The sequence below is a fragment of the Myotis yumanensis genome, unplaced genomic scaffold, assembly GCF_028538775.1.
Source record: "Myotis yumanensis isolate MYYU_CA2020_CCGP unplaced genomic scaffold, mMyoYum1.0.hap1 SCAF_2, whole genome shotgun sequence".
NCBI classification, from domain to species: Eukaryota; Metazoa; Chordata; class Mammalia; order Chiroptera; family Vespertilionidae; genus Myotis; species Myotis yumanensis.
In genome coordinates, this window is record NW_027223753.1 from 4922742 (window position 1) to 4944734 (window position 21993).

At 53.6% G+C, this 21993-nt stretch overlaps 1 protein-coding gene across 2 annotated transcripts; it reads right to left on the minus strand.

Annotated features, from left to right (window-relative positions):
* Nucleotides 1–1519: 1519 nt before the first annotated feature.
* LOC139002841 (solute carrier family 2, facilitated glucose transporter member 5-like) lies at nt 1520–19678 on the minus strand. Of its 2 annotated transcripts, XM_070404019.1 has the most exons (12): nt 19573–19678; nt 12426–12524; nt 11717–11877; nt 7909–8033; nt 5857–6009; nt 4671–4796; nt 4370–4557; nt 4129–4239; nt 3549–3650; nt 3259–3334; nt 2684–2811; nt 1520–2589 (listed from the first exon to the last, which is right to left on the minus strand). In XM_070404019.1, exons 1-12 carry the CDS (start codon nt 19603–19605, stop codon nt 2044–2046), a joined length of 1848 nt encoding a protein of 615 aa, XP_070260120.1. In that variant the 5' UTR covers nt 19606–19678; the 3' UTR covers nt 1520–2043. The 2 variants fall into 2 exon arrangements, with proteins under 2 accessions (XP_070260120.1, XP_070260121.1); XM_070404020.1 differs by lacking the exon at nt 11717–11877 and having other exon boundaries at nt 19573–19675.
* Between the last annotated feature and the right edge of the window lie 2315 nt (nt 19679–21993).

Here is a 21993-nt window from a genome sequence, read left to right on the forward strand (position 1 = left end):
CATGTGGATCTTTCTAGACTCCCTCTCATGGTTTATCTGTAACTTACCACTGCAACAATGAGATGGTTGCCTCCATCTGCCATCCATTTACTTGGTTGTTAGATCTCAGTATACATGTATAGTACAGGTTTCTCACTGTATGTTACCTGTGAATTTATTTGCCCTCAAAATCAAAGCTCATTCCCAAGCACTTAAAAGTTAACTAAATGCTTCATGATCTCACTCAGATGTGGAATCTAATGAACAAAATAAACTGATGAACAAAAATAGATCCAGAGACATGGAAGCATAGAACAGACTTCAGAGGGAAGACGGGGGAGGGTGGGTAGGTGGGAAGAGATCAAAGAACTTAAATGCATATATGCATAACCCATGGACACAGACAATAGGGTGGTGAAGGCCTGGGGAGGGCAGTGGGAGTGGGCTAAAAGGGGTCAATGGAGGAAAAAGGAGGGCATATGTAATACTTTCAACAACAACGATTTAATTTAAAAAATTAAATAAATAAATTAAAAAATAACTAAGTGTTTAATATACCCCAGGCACTGATCTAAACACATCATTGAATTCTCATAACCAACCATGTGAGACATTTATTATTACTCCCATTTAACAGAAGAGGAAACTGAGGTACAGAAAAGCCAGAAGGTACAAAAAAGTTCAAGCCAAGATATGCAATTACTAAGTGGCAGAACCAAGGTTGACCCCGGGGGTAGACCCCCAGAGTCATGGACTCCACAGCTTTCCTGTGTATGAGACGTTGCAGGTAACCTGAGCTGAATTAATAACACCACAGTCCCTTGTCTTCCCACACGCCAGCCTTACGGCTCCCCAGAGTCGAGAGCTTCCATCTTTGGCTGTTTTTGTGGCCACTCCACACTGCAGATCCCTGCTGCAGAAGGTCAAGGATGGTTCAACCCCAGCATTTTGCTATTTACTTGGTCTGTGTCTTCAACACTCTTATAGGTTATTTAATTGATCATTCTCCCCCCACAAAAGCTGTGCCCAATCCCACTTCTGTCCCACCTGGTTCTGAGCTTTTGCCCGCCCCCCCCGCCACCCAATACCAGATTTTCTATTCAGTAGGTGTTCTCTCCACTTTCCTTTCCTACGCCTCAAAGTTTTCTCCATCTTCTTGCACATGCCCTCTTCACACACCCAGGTCTCTATGCAAAGCTTCTAACTCTGCTGCATCTGTGGGGCACACCCACTTCCCTCCCTCCCTCCCCATCTCACCTTTAGGACCTCTCGGTGTTCCCTACGTACCTGAAGACATGCAGAGGTTTCCCCAATCTCAAATTTAAAAACTCGTAACTTTGCAACCACCTCATCTCTCCTTTCTCCCCCTCTTCCAGAAGATACTGCTTGAGTGCCTCCTTCATGCCTGCTCCAGGCAGTGAGGACTCTGGGATCAACAAACCCCTGTTCTCAATGGGCTTACACTCCAGTGCAGTCAAACTGCTTGGAGCAGCAGGGAATACCCCCCTCCTCCCACCTGCTCATAGAAAAGCAGCACATCTTGGTGAAAAATGATCACATTTGTTTTATTGAGTATTCAGAGGCAATTCCACTGTCCTCTAACAGTATAATTTAGGATTAACAATCCCTGACTTGGTTCAAGTCTCCGTAGGGACCTGCTCTCCACCTTCCTGGACATCGTTGCTTGCGGCCGCACACTTTCCCGGAGCGGTGATGCTGGAGGTGGATCTGACAAGAGGATGAATTCTGCTCTGAACACAGGCCCGTGGCCAAATTGGATTCCTTCTCTCTCACCGCCACACTAATGCTTTTTGTCCTAAAAGCCGGTGTTACAGGAGCCACGCAAAGGCTAACCCCGCCATGGCGGGAGGACGGCTGCTCACTGTGACTTGGGCCTGGGGAGGGGGCAGTCTGGCTTTCGTAACTGCACGGAAGCCCTTTGGGGCCTGCATCCCACACTGGACTGTCCTAGTTCTGGATATTTATAGACAACTGTTACTCAGAAAAAAAACCCAAGAAGGGGGCTCCACGCCACCGACCACTTAGCAGGCGCCTCCTCCCGAGTTACTGCTCTGAGGCGGAGGGTGAAAGCTCCTTTAGTTCCTCCGGACGTTCCTCGGCCACGGCCTTCAGCGCCTCTGAAACTGCCCTTAGATTCTCCGACACGGACTGCAGTTTCGCCGGAAGTTCCTTTAGTCCCCCTGACGCAGACTTCAGTTCCTCCGGAAGTTCCTTTAGTCCCTCCAACGCGGACTTCACTTCCTCCGGAAGTTCCTTTAGTCCCTCCGACACCAAGTTTAGTTCCTCCGAGACGGACTTGAGCTTCTCCGGAAGTTCCTTCTGCTCCCCCGGAAGTTCCTTCCGTTCCCCCGGAAGTTCTGTCTCCTCGGGAAGTTCCATTTCCTCCGGAAGTTTCTTGCGTTCCTCCGGAATCTCCTTTAGCTCCTCATTTTCTGGGTACACCTCGGACACATGATTCCTCTTGGCGAAGGTCTGGTTGATCTCCATGAATGTCTTGCCCTTGGTCTCGGGGATCACCAGGAACACGAAGGCGGTGGTGAGAAAACACACCCCACCAAAAATGATGAAGCTGTAGGGCCCGAGGCCCTCCTGCGGGAAGGGGAGCCAGGCTCACTTTCTGGAAGAGGTTCTCCCTTTCCTGCGTGAGGATGTCGGGGGCCCAGGGCCCCCAGGTCACACTTACCTGAATGAAGGGGAAGAGCAAGCCCACCGAGAAGTTGCAGAGCCAGTGGACGCTGCCCCCCACCATGTAGGCCGAGGACCGGGAGGACTGCAGGAAGATCTCGGTGATGATCAGCGCGGGGATGGGACCTGCGGGGCGGAAGAGGAAGAGCTGCACTCGCTGAAGGCAGAGCACGCCCACCGAGGGTCCTGGAGCCCCTGCTGGGTGCCAGGGGCCTCGGGGTATGGTGCAGGGCAGGCCTGGCGAGTCTCCAGGACTCGGGGTGCAGCAGCAGGGTGAGAAGGCCAGAAGCCAGAGTTCAGCACAGTATGTGACATCCTACCATGTCCCCAAAGGGCTGACCATCTGTTAGGCTCTCAACCCCAATCCCACGGGGCAGCATGAAATCCTCCGGGGCAGCGTGTTTCAGCCTACACGGCTGCTTTACTATTTCTGCTCTAAGTAGGCTCTGCCCACACCCCGTTGCAGCAGGAACAGGGGTCCCCAGAGCTCCTCCAGGGAGCTCAAGCCGGGAGCTCCTACGGCTGATGGTGTGGGAGTGGGCAGTGGAAGCAGAACCAGCTCTGGGTACATACTGGGCCCCAGGGCATGTCCTATGACGTAGATGAGGACACAGGCGATGCTGAGGTAAGGCATCCAGGAGATGGTGGTCTGTGGGGGGAACAGAGTTGGGTCACACAGGGCAGCACAGAGATAGCCTGGGACAGGGAGCGCCAGGAATCTCAGCTCCCAGAGGTCCGGCTGCTCTGCCCAGGCGGAGCAAGGATGGCACCGGACTCCTCCTTCAACAGGAGGTGCCACCTCTTGCCACTGGAAGTGGGCAGTGGGCTGCAGGGGGTTGGGCGTGGGGGCCGCACCCTCTCACCTGCAGAACCAGAGCGGCCGTGAGCACGCAGCAGGCGGAGCAGCAGATGGAGAAGCCCAGCAGCAGCAGGATTCTCCTCCCCAAAAGCTCCACCACGAACACCTGGAGGGGAGGGGCCAGGAAAAGCGGGGGCTCAGGAGCCATGAGCCACCCCCCCACACACACACCTCCCAGCCTGGAGCGGCCTTTGCAGGAAGCTCCTTGCCCGCCCATTGTGTACACCCCTCTGAGGGGCACCTTGAGGAGCCCATGTGTGGTGTGCCCCGGGGGGGTGTCCCTGCATGGCCAGCGGGCCCAGCACTGCGCAGTCCAGGAGTCCCCTTTGCTACGTCATGTTGGGGCCCTGGCATGGGCAGTGGCCTCCATGAAGCGCCACTCCCACAGTGGGAGCTTTGGGGCCGGGGGCGGGGTCGTCTCCATCTTTGAAGAGCCATAGGCCAGCTCCCGTAAGAGACAGGCTGTCACCTGAGCAGAGCCCAGAGGTGACACGTGAAGGGACCGAGGGCTCCTTCCTGGGCCACCCACGAGGCGCCCTCCATCCTGGGGCAGCCGAGGGTACTCAGCTCCAGGGCACACTCACGGCTAAAATGCTTATCGCCACGTTGACAGCCCCCGTGCCCGCCGTCACATACTGGACGTCATCTTCTGCCACCCCCGCGTTCTTGTAGATCTCGTCCGCGTAGTAGTAGATCTGGAAGGCAACCTCGAGGCTGGTGGGCTGGCCAGGCCACCGCCTGCCCAGAGCCTGCGGCCCCACCCCAGGTCCCCTCACTCCAGGCCGCCCCCACCCCAGGCCACCCCAGTCCCAGGCCGCCCCCTACCGCGTTCACTCCCGACAGCTGCTGACCGCCCATGAGGACGATGATGGAGATGAGCTGCCAGCGCAGGGACCTGATCCTGAACAGCTTCACTATGGAGATGAAGCCCGCAGCCTTCTCGGCCTCGGCCTCCAGCCGGATCTCCTCCATCTCCTCTTCCACGTCGTCCCAGCCACGCACCCTCTTCAGGGCTGAGGGACGAGGGGGCAGTGTCTGAAGCGGCCCACGGCTTCCCCGGAGCAAAGACGCTACAGCCCTGTCCTCCCCACCCCCAGCCCCCCCGCCTCCCCCAAGAGAGTCTCACCTTTCCTGGCCGCTTCATGGTTTTTCTTCTGAACCAGCAGGTACCTGGGGCTCTCCGGGAAGAAGGGCAGCAGCAGGAGCTGCACCGCCGCGGGGATCCCAGTCACCCCGAGGAGGATGGGCCAGCCTGCAAGGGGGATGGGCGCCACTCTCAGAGGCCCCAGCCAAGCACCCCAACAGCGCCCAGCCGGCCACTCTGCCCCATCACCCGGATGGGTTCTCCTGGGAGCGGCCTTGCCATCCCCGTGTCCCCAGCACCCAGGAGGGCGCTTAACGAACACTCTGCGGATGCGTACAAGAGGGGCGGTGATGACCCGCCAGTGCCCACCTCCAGGCGGACAAAGTGAAAAACTGACAACCCCAAGTGCTGGCGAGAATGTGGGCAACTGGGAAGTCTCCATGGTCGCCGTGTGGACATGTGGCGTCCTTGGAGGACAGGCCAGCGGAGCTGGGGGTGCTGGGCCCCTCAGCTCTGACCCCACTGCATGCAAACTAGAATGGGCAGAGCACCCCCGACTGTTGAATAAAACCCGGGAGCGATGCCAGCCCATGTGGTAGAGTGGGAACACAAGTCATGGTAAGTTCACAACATGGATTCTACGCTGCACTGGCAAGGAAGCCAGACTCACAGGCGCCGTCTCACCAATGCCAGGCCGGGCGCCATCGCCTACCTGGTGGGCCCTGCCGCAGAGAGTCAGAAATGGAACATTAACTCTGTCTTGGCCCTGGTATGGACGCCCCATCGGGCCAGGAGGAAGCCAGGTGGCTTCGTGCTCCCTCAAAGCCACCTCACCCCGGTCCTAAGAGGGGCTAGAGCCGTGGTCGGCAAACTGCAGCTTGCGAGCCACATGCGGCTCTTTGGCCCCTTGAGTGTAGCTCTTCCTAAGCCTTAGGAGCACCCTAATTAAGTTAATAACAATGTACCTACCTATATAGTTTAAGTTAAAAAAATTTGGCTCTCAAAAGAAATTTCAATCATTGTGCTGTTGATATTGGCTCTGTTGACTAATGAGTTTGCTGACCACTGGGATAGAGCATGTCAGCCAGTCTGTCACCAGCACCTCGTGGGGCCAGGGCAGCGTGGGGGCCGGAGGGACAGCCAGCTGAGCAGAGAGAAAAGCCCAGCTCACAGAATGCCCGTCCACCGAGCAGAGGCAGGGCTGTGGCCCGGAGACGGCTGCTCTTACCTTCCTCGTTTGCAAGGAGATTCCGAAGGCCCAGGATCTGGGCCACGAGGATGCCCACGGTGATGAAGAGCTGGGGCACCACCCCCAGGGCTCCCCTCAAGTTCTTGGGGGCCAGCTCCCCCAGGTACATAGGGACGACGTTGGAAGACAGACCTGGAGGAGGGTGAAACGACAGGATCAGGAAGCACTGGTGTGGCGGGGACGGGCCGCGGCCTCCACACGCTTGTTCTCACTCAGCAGTCACGTAATTGGGCTGAAACTTTCAGAAAACTGCCCAAGGAAGCAAACACCCCTTTTCATTCTTGGTCCTCTGAACTTGGAGGAAGGAGAAAGTAGTCTGACCAGAGAGGCTCATGGACCGGGGCCTCACTTTCTTGACTGGTGTCACCTGTGGGCACAAGCCAGCCTGCCTTCAGGTCTCCCCCTAACTGGCTTGGTCTCGGAGAAGAAAAGCCCGAGTCTCCCCTGTGCTCAGTTAACTTCAGGTAAGGGGTTCGCTGACATCAGCACAATTGTCTGTCCCTGTCCCCGTGTTTGGAAGGAGAAACAGAGTTACTTGGCAAGTGGAGCAGGTAAGTGAGGTGCCCAGGGTGCGGGGGGAGGGGTAAGGGTGTTCACCCTCGGGTGCCCACCTGCAGGTGCCTGGCCCAGCAGTGGTGCCTCCTGACTCCACCCCTCACTCACCTGGAGCGGCCTGGCGGACACTGCCTACGGGAGAGCATGGGCTCCAGGGGGGCCAGCACAGGCTCTCCCCACCCCTCTTCCATCGGAAGCCGCTGTAGGGGGTTTCCCATCACCACCATCAGGACAGCCTGGTGGCCCAGGTCTGCAGGGTTTGCAGAGCAGCTCCAGGGCTCCCAAGGGGAGAGGCCGCAGGCAGGCCCTTCCCCTGCCCAGCAGGTGGGCATGGAGGGAGGGAGTGAAATGGAAGCCACGATGAGCCCTTTGCAAACTCTCAGTTCTTTATAAAAGTGGAGAGGTTGCTGCCATTAACTCCTTCCATTAGAGCAGTGGTTCTCAACCTTCCTAATGCCGCGACCCTTTAATACAGTTCCTCATGTTGTGGTGACCCCCAACCATAAAATTATTTTCGTTGCTACTTCCTAACTGTAATTTTGCTACTGTTATGAATTGTTATGTAAATATCTGATATGCAGGATGTACTTTCATTGTTACAAATTGAACATAATTAAAGCATAGTGATTAATCACAAAAACAATATATAATTATATATGTGTTTTCCGATGGTCTTAGGCGACCCCTGTGAAAGGGTCGTTTAACCACCAAAGGGGTCGCGACCCACAGGTTGAGAACCGCTGCGTTAGAGGGACCCATGCATTTGGTTGTTCCTCAAGCTTTTTTGGCCACAACCCACAGTAAAAGCTACAGAAATACATTTTACATTGCAACCCAGGTCTCATTCGTACTCAGATAGATAATTGGAACCGAAGTTTCAAAAGATAGTGACACAGTGGACTCTATTCAAAAAACAAAATATTGCTCACTGCCTGAGCCGGTGTGGCTCAGTGGATAGAGCGTCGACCCTCAGACTGAAGGGTCCCCGGTTCGATTGCGGTCAAGGGTACACACCGGGGTTGTGTGGAAGGCAACCAATCAGTGTCTCTCTCACACTGATGTTTTGCTCTCTCTCTCCCCCTCCCACTCTCTCTAAAAGTCAATGGAAAAATATCGGGTGAGGATTAATCACACACACGCACACACACAGACACACACACACAGAAACATTGCTCTCTAAACAGATATCACCACCCTCTCGCTGGTCCCGGCCTGCTGTTGAGAACACACCGAGATAAAGGATTGGGGTGGAAGGACCCTCCGGAACCTAAGATTCTGTGTCTCAGTCTTTCAAAGAACAGCTTGCTTCACAGGAAACATCAGGGGAGATCCGCCTACTGTCCGCACTGGAGCCTGGCTCACGACAGCACAGAGGGACAGCGTGGTCTGGCCTCAGAGACCCCAGGTTGGCCCCTGTCCTCCCTCCTGGTGACGGTTGTCAATCACAGCTCAGCAGTGCAGTGCTGCCTGGCTTACCTGCACAGATGCCCACCAGCAGCCTGGAGAGAATGATTATCTCAAATGAGTGCATAGCTTCACTGGAACCCATCAAGATGGCAGGCACGATGGAGAAGACGTTGTTCAGCAGCAAAGTCCCTTTCCTGCAGAGGACAGCACGTCAGCCAGGCCGGCCCTGGCCAGGCAGCCCCGGGGGTTAGAGCATCGTCCTGAGACACCAAGGTTGTGGGCCCCACTCCAGTCAAGGCACATGCAAGAAGCAACCAATGAATGCATCAATAAGTGGAACAACAAATCAATGTTTTTTTCTCTCTCTCTCTCCCCCCCTCCTTCCTCTTTCTAAAATCAATACATTAAAAACAAAACAAAAGTAAAAACCAATTTGGTCTAAGGTTCACCAAGTGTGTGCCTGGTGACAGCAGGATCCAGGATCCAGGAATACAGTACAAGGTTTTGCAATCATGGGCTGACATGATTTGGGTATAATCTGAAAACTCAACTGGGTAAGAACATTAGAAGAAAAGTATGAGCCAACCTCACTTACCAACATAGATGCCAAAGGCCTCAGATAGAATTCTTTGGCATATATAAATACCATATTAAAGATTATACTGGAGCCCTAGCTGATTTGGCTCAGTGGGTAGAGTGTTGGCTGGCGGACTTAAGGGACCCAGGGTTCAATTCTGGTCAAGGGCACATGCCTGGGTTGCAAGCTCAATCCCCAGTAGGGGGCATGCAGGAGGCAGCCGATGAATGTTTCTTATCATTGGTGTTTCTCTCCTCCCTTCCTCTCTGAAATCAATAAAAAATATATTTTTAAAAAAGATTATACTGGGGAAAATATAAGATTATCAATTGAAGCTGCAAAAGAAGTCCATAAAATTTGATATTATGATTTAAAAAAACAGCCTTAAACTATAAATAGAACTTCCGTAAGCTGATAAAGGTGAAGTCTCCTACAAACCTATGACAAACATGAAAGCAATGCCAAGGAGAATTTTTTTCAGGGATTTTGATAAAATGATTTCAAAATTAACACAGAAGAGTAAAGGGACATGAATAAGACATTTAATAATGGACCTTTCACATGGAAAAAATTAGGGTTTTTTTAGTTCTTTCCTATCAATAGTCACTGTATTTTTATTTTTTATTGAATTTATTGGGGTGACACTGGTAACAAAATTATACAGATGTTAGGTGCAAAAAAATTAGCTGTCTCTCACCACTCACCATATACAAAACAAAATTCCAAGTCTATCTGGGAAAAACAAAACCGTTGAATTATTTTTTAAATCACAGAATACTATCCTTATGTCTCCAGGAAGGAAAAAGGCTGTCTTAAGCCCTGACTGGTTTGGCTCAGTGGATAGAGCGTCGGCCTTCGGACTGAAGGGTCCCTGGTTCGATTCCGGTCAAGGGCACGTACCTTGGTTGCGGGCACATCCCCAGTAGGGGGTGTGCAGAAGGCAGCTGATCGATGTTTCTCTCTCATTGATGTTTCTAGCTCTCTATCCTTCTCCCTTCCTCTCTGTAAAAAATCAATAATATACATATATATTTTAAAAGGCTGTCTTAAGACAACAAAAACTGTAAATTAAAGTTGACCACTTGAACAATGAAAATTTTTATGTTAAAAAATACTACTGTATGTATGATTAAAAAATAAAACAACGGATTGAGAAGCTGTTTGCCTGATATAACAGAGGACAGTGTGGTGGTGCCTTGCACCAGCTCAGAAGTGAAACTGCCCCCAGCTGTGTCATCTTGGGTTGCTGCAGCATCTCTCTGCGCCCCGTTTTCCCGTCTTTGAAAAGGGGATGGCCTTTGGAAGGATTAGAGGAATGAATAACCCTAAAAGCACTCAAGATAAAGCCTGGCACAGAAAATGCTAGTTGCTGCTGTTATTTAAGGAACACCTGTGAATCGTTAAGAAAACCATACACAGTGAAATAGCATTCATCACATTCCCAAGCAGACAGCTGACCCAGCCGTGTTCAGCTCCATTGTGGACGGAACCGAAAGTCCCTCAAGGAGGAGGGTCCTACAGATCCCACTGTGACTTGACCGGGGTCCTGCTCCCCGAGGCCCACAGGGAACACTGTGAGTTCAATGCCAAGCTCCCAGGAAGACCGGAGGACCTGAGGTACCAGAGCAGAGGCTGTATGTTCCTATTCGCAGGCTCTTTAAAAAAAAAAAAAAAAAAAAAATATATATATATATATATATATATATAATATATATATTTCTTTATTGATTTCAGAGAGGAAGGGAGAGGGAGGAAGAGATAGAAACATCAATGATGAGAGAGAATCATTGATTGGCTGCCTTCTGCACAGCTCCTACTGGGGATCAAGCCCAAGACCCAGGCATGTGCCCTTGGCCGGAATCGAACTCGGAACCTTTCAGTCCGCAGGTCGACGCTCTATCCACTGAGCCAAACCGGCCAGGGCTCGCAGACTCTTTTTGAAAAGAATTGGAGAAAGAACCGAAGTCCGGGTTCTGGCCTTGCCTTGACTCCTGAGCTATTAAGATCTGTGGCCAAGAACGGGCACTTGATCCCGCTCAGCCTCCCTGCACTCATCCGTGAAGAGCGGGGTGAGGGGTGGAGCTCTTAAATGCTGTTTAGCACAAGGCTGGTCTCTCGGGCCCACGCAATTTACATGGGGCAGTGGGATGACTTAGGGACCTTTTTTGGAATCAAATAACAGAACTTCCAATGCTTCCAGAATCAGGGGCAAAGATACAAGCTCCACCCTTGACAGCCACTACACTCCCAGTGAAAGGGGCCCTGGGGCCACACGGTGTCACCAGGAAGTGCCTGGTAACCCCAGCCATTTCAGAGTTTCACAGGAATTTAGTTTGGGCTAAATTTTTCATATTCCTTGTTCTCAAGGTGGAAGAACAAGGGGGCAGAGTTCAAGAACCCCGTGCTGTGATTTATGTTGGGACTGGCCTCTTGGCCATGGCATCTAGGATTTGACTCTTCAAAGGCAAGAAAGAGAAAGAGAGAGAGAGAGAGAGAGAGAGAGCGAGCTCAGTTTTGGTTTTGGTACAAAACTATCCACACAAAAACAAACAAACAAGCAAACACAAAACCTTCCAGGTTAGGGAGCAGAGACCGTGGGAAGAGGCCTGGCCCTGGAGTGCTCTGCTCACTCTGTGTCCGCCCGGAGCCTGAGATCTGCCACTTCCTCTTCAGCCCCAAGACCTGGCCTACGACCCCAACATTTGGCCAATGTCTGGTCTTAAGACCACATCACGAAACAGAAATCCGCTCCGTGGCTTCGCCTCACCTTACAGTAAGGTTTCCTCGGGAGGCTAGGTCTTAACACCTTTCGTACCGCTCACGAGCTTTCTCGTGTTTCCCGCGCCATCTGTTATGGACCTTAGATGTCAACACACTGTCTTGTCCACATCAAATGAAGCGATCTCATTGGTGGAAACCGTGCAGGTCAATCTACGAAAAACTATATAATTGCACGAACCCATAAAGCATTGCAGTTACATTGTATTTTGGTCATTCGAAAAGTCTTCGTCTTCAAGTTCCTGGCGCTTTTAGAAAATGTTTTACGCAGTACCATACGTTAAAAAAGTACTAGGAACTTTAATTGTTTAATTTTTTTGTAAATAAAAATGTTATAATTATTGAAAAACAACACCTAAAGTGCATTATGATCTGTAGTTATGATGATTTAAATAACGTGCAGTTTGCCCAAAAACGTGCGGTCCCTGGCGTATGTCTTAGAGATTTCTATGCGGTACGAACTGTGTTAAGCTCCGATAGGCTGTATGCGTTTTGCGAAGTTGAACGTGCACCTCTCCTTACCTCCCAAGTTTATTCACCAAGAAGCCGACCATGAGGGACCCAACGAGGCCGCCAAAGGGGAACATGGACACAGACAGAGACCACAGAAGCGTCAAGGAGAAGTCGCTCAGGTAGTAAGTGGTCCGATCAAAGTAGGTCTCATTGTAAAATGCTTTCATGAGCTGGAGAATGAAGCAAAACAGAAGGCCCCCATAATGTGACCCGGTTTTGCAGAAAGAGCAACGTAAGCTGTTGGGCCCACGAGGGGACAGCCTGGGCACGCAGAGATGGACATTGGTAGATGGAGGAGAGTGGGGAGGACAACGGTGTATTAACAGCAAGGCGCAGGGGCCCCTGGGGAGGGCCTCGAGGCCTCTGGGAGGCAAACTGCCTGGATGTTTCTAACACCAGAGAGGACTGACTCCCGTCTTCCAGTCCAGTAGGTGATCTCTGCCGCTCCGGACTCCTGCGTAGATGGCAAGGCTGCGGGAGATCAAGGCCAGCCCCCCGGGGGTCCAGCCAGGCCTAGGCCCTTGGCTCATCCCCCTGCCTGTGTCCGCCAGTCCCCTGGGTCCTGCGTGGTGTCCCTTTCCTCCAGGACCCATTGTGTGCCCTCCACCTGTGTGCAGTCCCACCCTGTGCCCCCCACCCCCACCCCCAGGGCCCGGGCTGCCCCAAACCCACCTCCCTGGGTCGTGGGGGCCGGGTCTCGATCCCCGCAGAGACCTACCTCGGAAGGGGAGTTGATAGCGGCCACATTGTAGCCGTACTGGAAGGAGGACCCGAAGGCCGAGATCAGCGTGGCTAGGACAAGCACCAGCGTCAGCCTCTGCGGGAGGAGAGGTCACGGTGAGGTCAGGAGGCGGGGGGGCGGAGGGGGGGCGATTTGGTTCCATGTCTTGTAGGGAGACGGAATGGAACCGGAAGATCTGCATCTTTCATCGGCTCCCTGGTTTTGAAACCCGCCCCCTGCTCACCTGGGTTAGGACAGGCTGGGGGGCTGTCCTGTATGCATTGTAGGAGCACCCCTCTCCCATCTGTGACAACCCTAATGTCTCCAGACATTGCTACATGCCCCCCACCCGCCGGTTGAGATGCACTGGGTCAGAGAGACACCGAGGGACCTATTGGAACACCCCATCTAGTGTCTGAGTGGCTTCCGGGCATTCCTGCTGCGTGGCTGCATTTGCCAACCGCCCTAGAACTCAGAGAGGAAAAACGCAAGCGATTTACATGATTTAGGGCCACTGAGTAAGTCCCCGAGCCCCTGCACTTTCGCTGTAACAGGCAGAGGGCGCAGCGAGAAGCTGTTTACATACAGACTCCTGGGGACCCTGACACACACATAACCCCTGACACTCGAGGAAACCGAGCCTTCACCTAAGGCAGTCCTTCGTGCCAAGCGGGAGAAAAATGAAAGCGGCAAGAACTTTGCTCCTAGACTCTACAGATCTCACTTTGAATTTGCCCACTGCCACCTTCCAGCTTAAGTTCCACCATCTTCAGTTTAATCTTTATTTATTTTTTAAAAATATATTTTATTGATTTTTTACAGAGAGGAAGGGAGAGAGATAGAGAGCCAGAAACATAGATGAGAGAAAACATCGATCAGCTGCCTCCTGCATACTCCCCACTGGGGATGTGCCCGCAACCAAGGCACATACTCCTGACCGGAATCGAACCTGGGACCCTTCAGTCCGCAGGCCGACGCTCCATCCACTGAGCCAATCCGGTTTCGGCTAATCTTTATTTTTTTTAAAAAAAAATTTATTGATTTGAGAGAGAGAAACGTCAATGTGAGAAAGATCAATCAGGCCACCTCCCACATGAGCACCAACTGGGGATTGAACCTGCTCCCGGGGCATGTGCCCCAACCAGGAACCGAACCTGCCACCCAGGATGATGCCCGGGATGATGCTCCAACCAGTGAGCCACACCAGCCAGGGCAGTTTCCTCATCTTTTTTTTAAAAATATATTTTATTGATTTTTTACAGAGAGGAAAGGAGAGAGATAGAGAGTTAGAAACATCGATGAGAGAGAAACATCGATCAGCTGCCTCCTGCACACCCCCTACTGGGGATGTGCCCGCAACCCAGGTACATGCCCTTGACCGGAATCGAACCCGGGACACCTCAGTCTGCAGGCTGATGCTCCATCCACTGAGCCAAACCGGTCCCGGCAGTTTCCTCATCTTTAAAATGAGGATGGTAACACTCCCAGAGTTACTGCAAGGATGAATTAGAAAAGCATCCAGCCGCAGAGAGAATCTGCTGACGGGGCTGGGCCCAGACACGGCTGTTGGAACCCTCCATTCAAGACCTTCATTCACACACCCCCTGCTGTGTAGGGCACAGGCCCCTCGGGGGGCAAGCTGGGTGCTCCTGTGGTCCTGTGGGCAGTGTCCCGTCTGATCTAAAGAAGACCTCCTGTGAGAAGTGAGGAGCAGGACAGAGAGAGAACAGGCCACCCCTGCCTCGTGGTCGTGATGCCCTGAGGACAGAGGAGTCAGCCCACACAGAGCAGGAGCGGACCAGCCAGGAGCCCTGGTCAGGCACAAAGCTGCAAGTGAAACTCCGCCTTCTCCTCCTCCAGCCGCCAAACGAATGAGCCACGGTAATTCCTCAGAAGCTCTGGTGAGGGAGGTCAGAGCCGCAGACAAGCAGCCTGTGAAGGAGCAGTGGGCTCCAGTTTCCCGTCCTCAGTCCTCACCAGTCTCTGGGGTGAGTGTGACCAAAGGGGGGGCAGGTGATGGTGCCCAGGAGGCAAGGCGGGTTCCAGGGCTGTTGCCACCTTACCCTGTATTTTCTAAAGGCAGGAGGCACACCCACACACATACCCACATGCACCCCACCTGAGATGCAGGACATGTGGGCCCTTCTCCCTCACTGGGATGGTCAAAATCAGTAGGACAGAGAATAATAAGTGTTGACAGAGATGCGGAGAAACCTCCACCATTTCTGGTAGGAATGTAAACCGGCGCAGCCACTTTGGAAAAGTCGGCCAGTTCCTCACTAAATTAAAGGTAAGGTCAGCAAATGACTCAGCAATTCCACTCCGAGGCACAGACCCCAGAGAGATGAAAACATGCTCATAGAAATCTGAACATGAATGTTCACAGCAACATTATTCATAACCGCCCAAAGTGGAAACAACGCAGATGTCCATCCGCCGATGAACGGATAAACATAATGTGCTCTGTCCATACGATGGAATATGTTTTGGCCATAAAAGGGGATGACGCACTGATACACCTACAATATGGATGACCCTTAAGTCCATGGTAAATGAAAGGGGCCAGCGACAGAAGCGACCCACTGCCTGGTTCTAACTCTGTGAACTGTCCGGGACAGGCAAGGCCATGGACACAGAAGATAAATCAGTGGTTGCCTAGGGTTGGGGAGAGGAGGAAGGGAGGGTGGGGAATATGGAGTGGCTAAAAATGAGTGTAGGTTTTTGTGTTTTTTTTTTAATATATTTTATTGATTTTTTACAGAGAAGAAGGGAGAGGGATAGAGAGTTAGAAACATTGATGAGAGAGAAACATCAATCAGCTGCCTCCTGCACGCCCCCCAGTGGGGGTGTGCCTGCAACCAAGGTACATGCCCTTGACTGGAATCGAACCTGGGACCCTTCAGTCCGCAGGCCGACGCTCTATCCACTGAGCCAAACCGGTTCGGCGAGTGTAGGTTTTTTAGGGTTGATAAAAAACGTTCTAAAGCTGCTTGTGGTGGTGGTTGTACAGTTCTGCGAGTCTACGCTGATTGTATACTTTAAACCAGCGGTTCTCAACCTGTGGGTCGCGACCCCTTTGGCGGTTGAACGACCCTTTCACAGGGGTCACCTAAGACCATCCTGCATATCAGATATTTCCATGACGATTCATCACAGTAGCAACATGACAGTTATGAAGTAGCAACGAAAATAATTTTATGGTTGGGTCACAACATGAGGAACTGTATTGAAAGGGCCAGAAGGTTGAGAACCACTGCTTTAAACGATGAGTTGTATGTTATATTCTTACTAAAGGTACTGTATAAGAAAGGCATGTAAAAGAAAGCCAGGGCTTAGATTTCTTTTTTCTCTTCTCGTTCTTTTCTTTCACTTTGGGATTTGGGAGAAACTAGGAACCACCTCCCGTGTGCCCACGCTCCGCTGGCTTCCTGTTTTGCCTCATGCTGGGAACAGTGAGACTCTAGTAAAACCCCCATCTGCAGGGCTCGCCCTCTGGCCGGTGTGAGCGAGGAGGCGGGAAGGAACCTGCCCAGGTCAGCTCCCTTCGGCATCTGTGTCCACTCCCTTCCCACCACCGGAGACACGCTCTGTATAAGACTTTCCGAGTCAGGAATCCCCAGGTAGAATGCAAATATCCCTGGCAAAGTGAGTGTTGTCAACACTGGACGTCATGTTACCACACTGTGGGACCCCAAGTTTTACAAAGAGACAGTGAGGTCCATGTGGAGGGCGGGGGCTGGCGGTGCCTTGTCTTGTCACTGGGTTTCAGAGCACAGCGGCTGCAGCCCAAGAGCATGGGGTCGAATCCCCGCTCTCCTGCTGCTGGCTGTGCGGCCTTGGGCCAGTTGCTGAGCTTCTCTGTGTCCGGTTCCTTCACCTCTAAAATGGGGACAACGAGCCCTAGTCAGTTTGGCTCAGTGGATAGAGCACTGGCCTGTGGACTGAAGGGCCCCAGGTTCGATTCCAGTCAAAGGTACACCCAGTGGGAGGCGTGCAGGAGGCAGCTGATCAATGATTCTCTCTCATTGATGTTTCTAACTCTCTATCCCTCTCCCTTCCTCTCTGTAAAAAATCAATAAAATATATTTTAAAAAAATGGGGACAATGACACTACCTTCCTCACAGGATTGATATGAAGAATAAATGAGTTCATCCCTGGCCGGTTAGCTAAGTGGTTAGAGCGCCAGCCTGTGGACCTTAGGGTCTTGGGTTAGGTTCCCTGTCAAGGGCACATACATCGGTTGCAGGTTCCCCATATCAATGTTTCTCTCTCCCCCCGCCCCTTCATTCCACTCTCTCTAGAAATCAGTGGAGGAAATATCCACAGGTGAGGATTAAAAAGAAAAAGAATAAAGGCGTTCATATACAGAGATGGGCAAAAGGAGACTGACGGTTGTTGGTACGGAAAACGACCTGCCGGGTGTGAGGACTACAAGAGATTTATTAACCAGAAGACGGGCCAGGGGCACGGGGCACTTAGGTACAATCTGGAGGCGCTCACGTGGCCGGCCCTGCGTGCTGTCCTCGGCACGCTTGGCACAGAGTTCTTTATTGTGGGCAATAACCCACGGCTGCCCGCCCTGCATATAAACCGCTCAGAGCCACACCTGTCATCGTTAACTATTGACAGCGAGGACCCGGAGGAAAAGTTGCTTGCTCAACGCCACTGAACTAGTTGGGGGGGAGCAGTAGGGGGGAGGTGGCGGGAGTCACTCCACACACACAAAAAATATGCGTTTTCATTCCATTTCCAAAGCACTTTGGCATTTTTTTTCTAATCCATTTTATTGTTTTCTTTTGACTAAAAGTCTCTTCCTGGCAGAAAGTCCTTGAGGCACATCAGACGGATGCTTTTCTCGTTACATATGAGGAACCCAAAGGCAGTGAGGCCGGGGTCACGCAGCCACCGGGGACAGAGAGCCGGCCAGGCCGGCCCTGGCAGCCCAGCCCCGCTTCCTGCAGCCCTGCTGGTTCCTCCACCGTTCCTTGGCTCCCAAATCTCCCCTCCGCTTGGCTTAATGATTTGCAGATGCTTACAATTAGTCACCAGTGGAGAGTTTTGCTTTGATATCTCCCAGGAAGCTCAGCACCTGCCCAAAGGGGCAGGTCCACCCTCAGGCGGCCCCGGGGGGAGCTGCATTGCCCTGGCTGCTGGAGGCTTCCTTCCCCGGAGAATCGAGGGGGCAGGCAGCTGTGATCTGCCCATACCTTTTGCATGTGACCCTTTTAATTATGTCCTTTCAAATGCATTGTTCACTCTCAGGCACCACCACTGGGGGCGTGTCCGTCTTCTGCACTCACCTGGGGACACACCTGGGCGGTGCATTTCTCCTGGAAGAGGGGACACAGACCAGACCAGGGCCTCCCGTGACCTCCCCAAACCCCTCAGTTCTCGTGGCCTCCCAGTCCCTTTTCGACAGAGTGGCGGGGCTCACACTCCACCAGCACTGTCTTAGTTGTGAAAACCAAACAAGATAATGGTGCTCAGTGATCTCGGAAGCAGTGATTCTCCTTGGGCCGGGAGTGCCACTGGCAGCTGGGGAGGCAGACCAGGGATGCTGCTGCCCCGCCTCCCCACCCCCCAGCACCCCCAGCACCCCCGCACACAGGCAGCACCCACAGCAGAGCATTACCCGGCCCAGAGGTCAACAGTGCCCAGCTCTAAACAGCGATCGAAAAGTCAGAACATTTATGGGGAATTCATTATGTGACGGGTAATTTCCATGCACTCTGTCGTTTAATTGTTCCAGCAGCCCTAGGAGAGGGCATGGTTATTATACCCACTTTATGGATGAGAAAACTGGGGCGCAGAGCAGTTACATAACTTGCCCAAGTCCCCACATTTAGAATAGGACGGAGCAGGAATGAATTCCCGGTACCTCTACCTCCCAGTACAGAGCGTGCTCCAAACCTGCCTATGGCCGGGGCTCACAATCATAACTGAATAAACAATAATTTGCCCAGATATGTACTTCTCCTCCCATAAAGATAAGCATATGCTGTTGTGATGAACAAAATACAAATCCTGAAAAGCATTCATATATTTATATTATCTTTCTGTCTATGCATTTTCCTCAAGCAAGAGACTCTAAAGGTCTAACACAGTGGTTCTCAACCTTGGCTGCACATTAGAATCACCTGGGAATCTTTTTTTTAAAATATATTTTATTGATTTTTTTACAGAGAGGAAGGAAGAGGGATAGAGAGTTAGAAACATCGATGAGAGAGAAACATCGATCAGCTGCCTCCTGCACACCCCCTACTGGGTATATGCCCGCAACCAAGGTACATGCCCTTGACCGGAATCGAACCTGGGACCCTTCAGTCCGGAGATCGACGCTCTATCCATTGAGCCAAACCGGTTAGGGCCTTAATTTTTTTTTAAATATAATTTATTTGGAATCTTTTTAAAATCCTGATTTCTGGGTCTCATCCTCCGGAAATTCTGTTTCTTTGTTACTAATGTTGTGGCCCCACCCCATAACAAAGAAACAGAATTTCCGGAGGATGAGGCCCAGAAATCAGGATTTTAAAAAGATTCCCAGGTGATTCTAATGTGCAGCCAAGGTTGAGAACCACTGGTCTAACAGCAGGTCTTGAAAAACCTTTGTCTCCAAAAAAAAGGAGCGGGGGTGCGGGGGGGGGGGCTCATCATCTAGAAGGTAGGGAATCTCCACTACAGGTGTGAATTACATTCAACTCCGTTATGTTACCTGCTGAAAAGGTTAATTGTAAAAGTCTGACGCCAAAACCAAAGCAAAGGAGGACAAACCCTCACCAGCCGTGTCTAAGGAGTCTGTGGCTGGTTTTGGGGTCCCTTCACCTCAGGTTCTTTTGGTGAAGGGAGCTGGGACAAATGAACCCCCTGAGTCCCTTCAGTTTGGCTGCAGGTACTTGTGAAGGCTGCTCCAGCAGCATGATTCCCGAAGGATCTCAGATCCAAACGCCCCGAATGCCTCCTTTCTCTCGTCACCGCAAAAGCCCAGCTGCTGGGTGAACGGTGAGGGCAGGTCACACGAAACAGAGCTCCCCCGGCCCGAGCTCCCAGGAGATCCCCCTGCAAGGCTGCCCAGCCCCAGCCCTGGCTCCGGCCCCCCGGCCCCGGGGGCTGCTCCACGCCCTTCCCCCCCGGAAGCCCACTTACCCCTTCCCTCTTGACCGTGCCCTCCTCCTCCATCCTCGCTCCGGGAAGACGTGCCGCTCACTTGCTTTCAGCCAGAAGAGTGAAGGCACTGCTTGGAGAGAGAAGACACCAGGCTGCACTTTGGCCAGTCAAGTCCCGGCCCATCGGCCAATTGCGTTTTTATAGCCTAAGGCCGAGTAAGCCTTTCAGGAAGCCAGGGCTGCCTCCCCTCACTTCTCCTTTTAAATGCCTGGGGTTTAGCTCAGCAAGTGGGCACATGGGCGCACACACACACCCGGGGCTGCGGGCCCAGCGTCTTCCCGGTGGGCACAGCGTCTGCGGTCCCCACTGCATGAGCCTCACCAGCCAGGCCCGTGGTGAGTGAGTAGGAGGGTTATTTCTGTCACAAACACATGGGAAGAAGGCAAGAGCTGCCAGCACTCTCAGCACTGGGGTCCCTGCCAGGCAGCTGAGCCCTGCCCGCCCCCCCGCCCCCTTGCCCTGTCTCTACCCGAGACTACGCAGCACTTCCTCGGGGGGTTTGTTTTCCTTCTGAAGTGGCCCAGAGCTGTTATTCTCTGTGTAATGATCGCTATTGAAAACACAATCGATCTCTCCAAGCCCTCTATCAGCAGGGCAGGGAGGGTGAATCACGGCTGCTGGTCTGGGCCCTCCACGCGTGGCCAGGCCGCAGCCAGACCCCCTGCGGGCACGTGCTCCGCGGCCCCAGGCACAGTGGCCAAGGGGCCAAAATCCAGAGCAAAGTCCCGGGAGGCCTGCAGGCTGGCACTTCCCAGGACAGGCACCTGTTGGACTTGCCGAGGCACAAACCCAATTCCTTTGGCCATTTCTTCGCCTCCTTCACCTTCAAGTGAAGTTACCTGGGAGTCAGGCACAGCTCCAGCCTCAGCAGCAGCCCTGGGGTGTGTGGTCGGCTCCGCCCGCCGTGTGGGGGGCTGTGAAGAGGATGACGGTGGAATGGCCCGTGTGCGTGTGTGCGACGGGGGTGGGTGGTCCCTCTGTCCCTATTTAAAAGGGAGGACTGGCCTGGCCGGCCTGGCTGGGTGGTTGAACATCGACCGATGAACCAGGAGGTCACTGTTCAATTCCCCATCAGGGCGCAGGCCGGGGTTGCGGGACCCATCCCCAGTGTGGGGGTGCAGGAGGCAGCCGATCCATGATTCTCTCTCATCATGGATGTTTCTCTCCCTCTCCCTTCCTCTCTGAAATCAATAAAAACATATTTAATAAATAGATAAAAGGGGGGACGGACCAGCCAGAAGACAACGATTTCCACCTAAAGCCTGGCAAGGCGCGAGGCTTCCAATCCTTCCGAAGAGTTGTAACAACTTCTCCGAGGAAAATGCACGGTGGGTGGGAGGAGGGGGTGTCGGGGAAGCTACAGGGGGTGCAAACACAAATACATGGCACACGTTTGCAGAAGTCAGGCCGGGGGTGGGGAACCGGAAACCCTGCCTCCCACCCGAGTCCTCTCCCCCTTCCCCGCGCCTTGGGCCAGTGCGGGGCTGAACCCAGGAGTGATGGTGATGCAGACACCCCCCACCCTGCCTCGACTTCCCCGACCGGAGCCTAGGCCCACGGGTGACCCCCCAGGAGCTGGGGCCGTGGTACCTAGTTCCTGCCCGTCCCAGGGAACACGCGTCGTCACCAACGCCTCCCAGGAGCGCAGCGCGAGGATCCGGGCGGGCGGTGCCGCGTGATGCGGTCATCGCCGCGGGGGCGCGGGCTGCGGGGGCTCCGGCGCCGTCGGGTCCGGTTCGGTCCGGTCCGGTCCCCAGCCTCCTTCTGGCGCAGGACCCCCTCCCTGCCTCGGGCACCGTGAGGCCTGGCGGGGGTGGGGGCGGGGGAGGGGTGGCCCTGGTCCGAGGCGGGGATCGTGCCCACCCGGGTCCTTCCAGCCCCCTGCCCCCGGCTGACCGGGGAGCGTGGCCCGGCTCGCCCCCTGCAGGTGGTCCTTTGGGTTCCGGGAGCTCTCGTGTTTGTGCATTACCGCCCCCCGTCCCCCCCCGCCCCCCCGCAGCCGGGACCGGGCGTGGTCTCTGAGCCCCCCCCCCCGTGTGGCCTCGCCCCCGCCCGCCTGCCTGCGTCCGGCGTGGATCCGCGGACCGGCCACGGGAGACCGTTCCTGCCCGCGGTTTGCGGTGACTAATGCGGCAGCGAGCAGCCCGGCCTTTCGTCCGGGTGCAGAGAGCAGGCTGAGGTGTGTCCCGGGGCCGGGAACGCGCGTTCAGATGTCCAGGGAACTGATTGTGTTTGGAAACGACCTCTAGGAGTGCCGGGGAGTCATCTGTCAAGTTCCAGGGACAGCGGACAGCTGCAGGGGCCACACCCGGTGCAGCAAGGCCTCCCGGACTTTCCTTCCCCGCGCCCCACGGTGTGGTCCATCCCGGGGACAGCCTGTTAGGGCCCATCCTCGTAGGG

Excerpts from the sequence above, each read along its gene's own strand:
- LOC139002841 (XM_070404019.1), bottom strand. The coding sequence starts at position 19,605 with ATGGAGGAGGAGGGCACGGTCAAGAGGGAAGGG. Across the intron at positions 12,525-19,572 it reads GCACGGTCAAGAGGGAAGGG|AGGCTGACGCTGGTGCTTGT; the intron begins GTAAGTGGGCTT and ends CTCCTCCCGCAG. Across the intron at positions 3,335-3,548 it reads CGGCCGCTCTGGTTCTGCAG|ACCACCATCTCCTGGATGCC; the intron begins GTGAGAGGGTGC and ends TTCCCCCCACAG.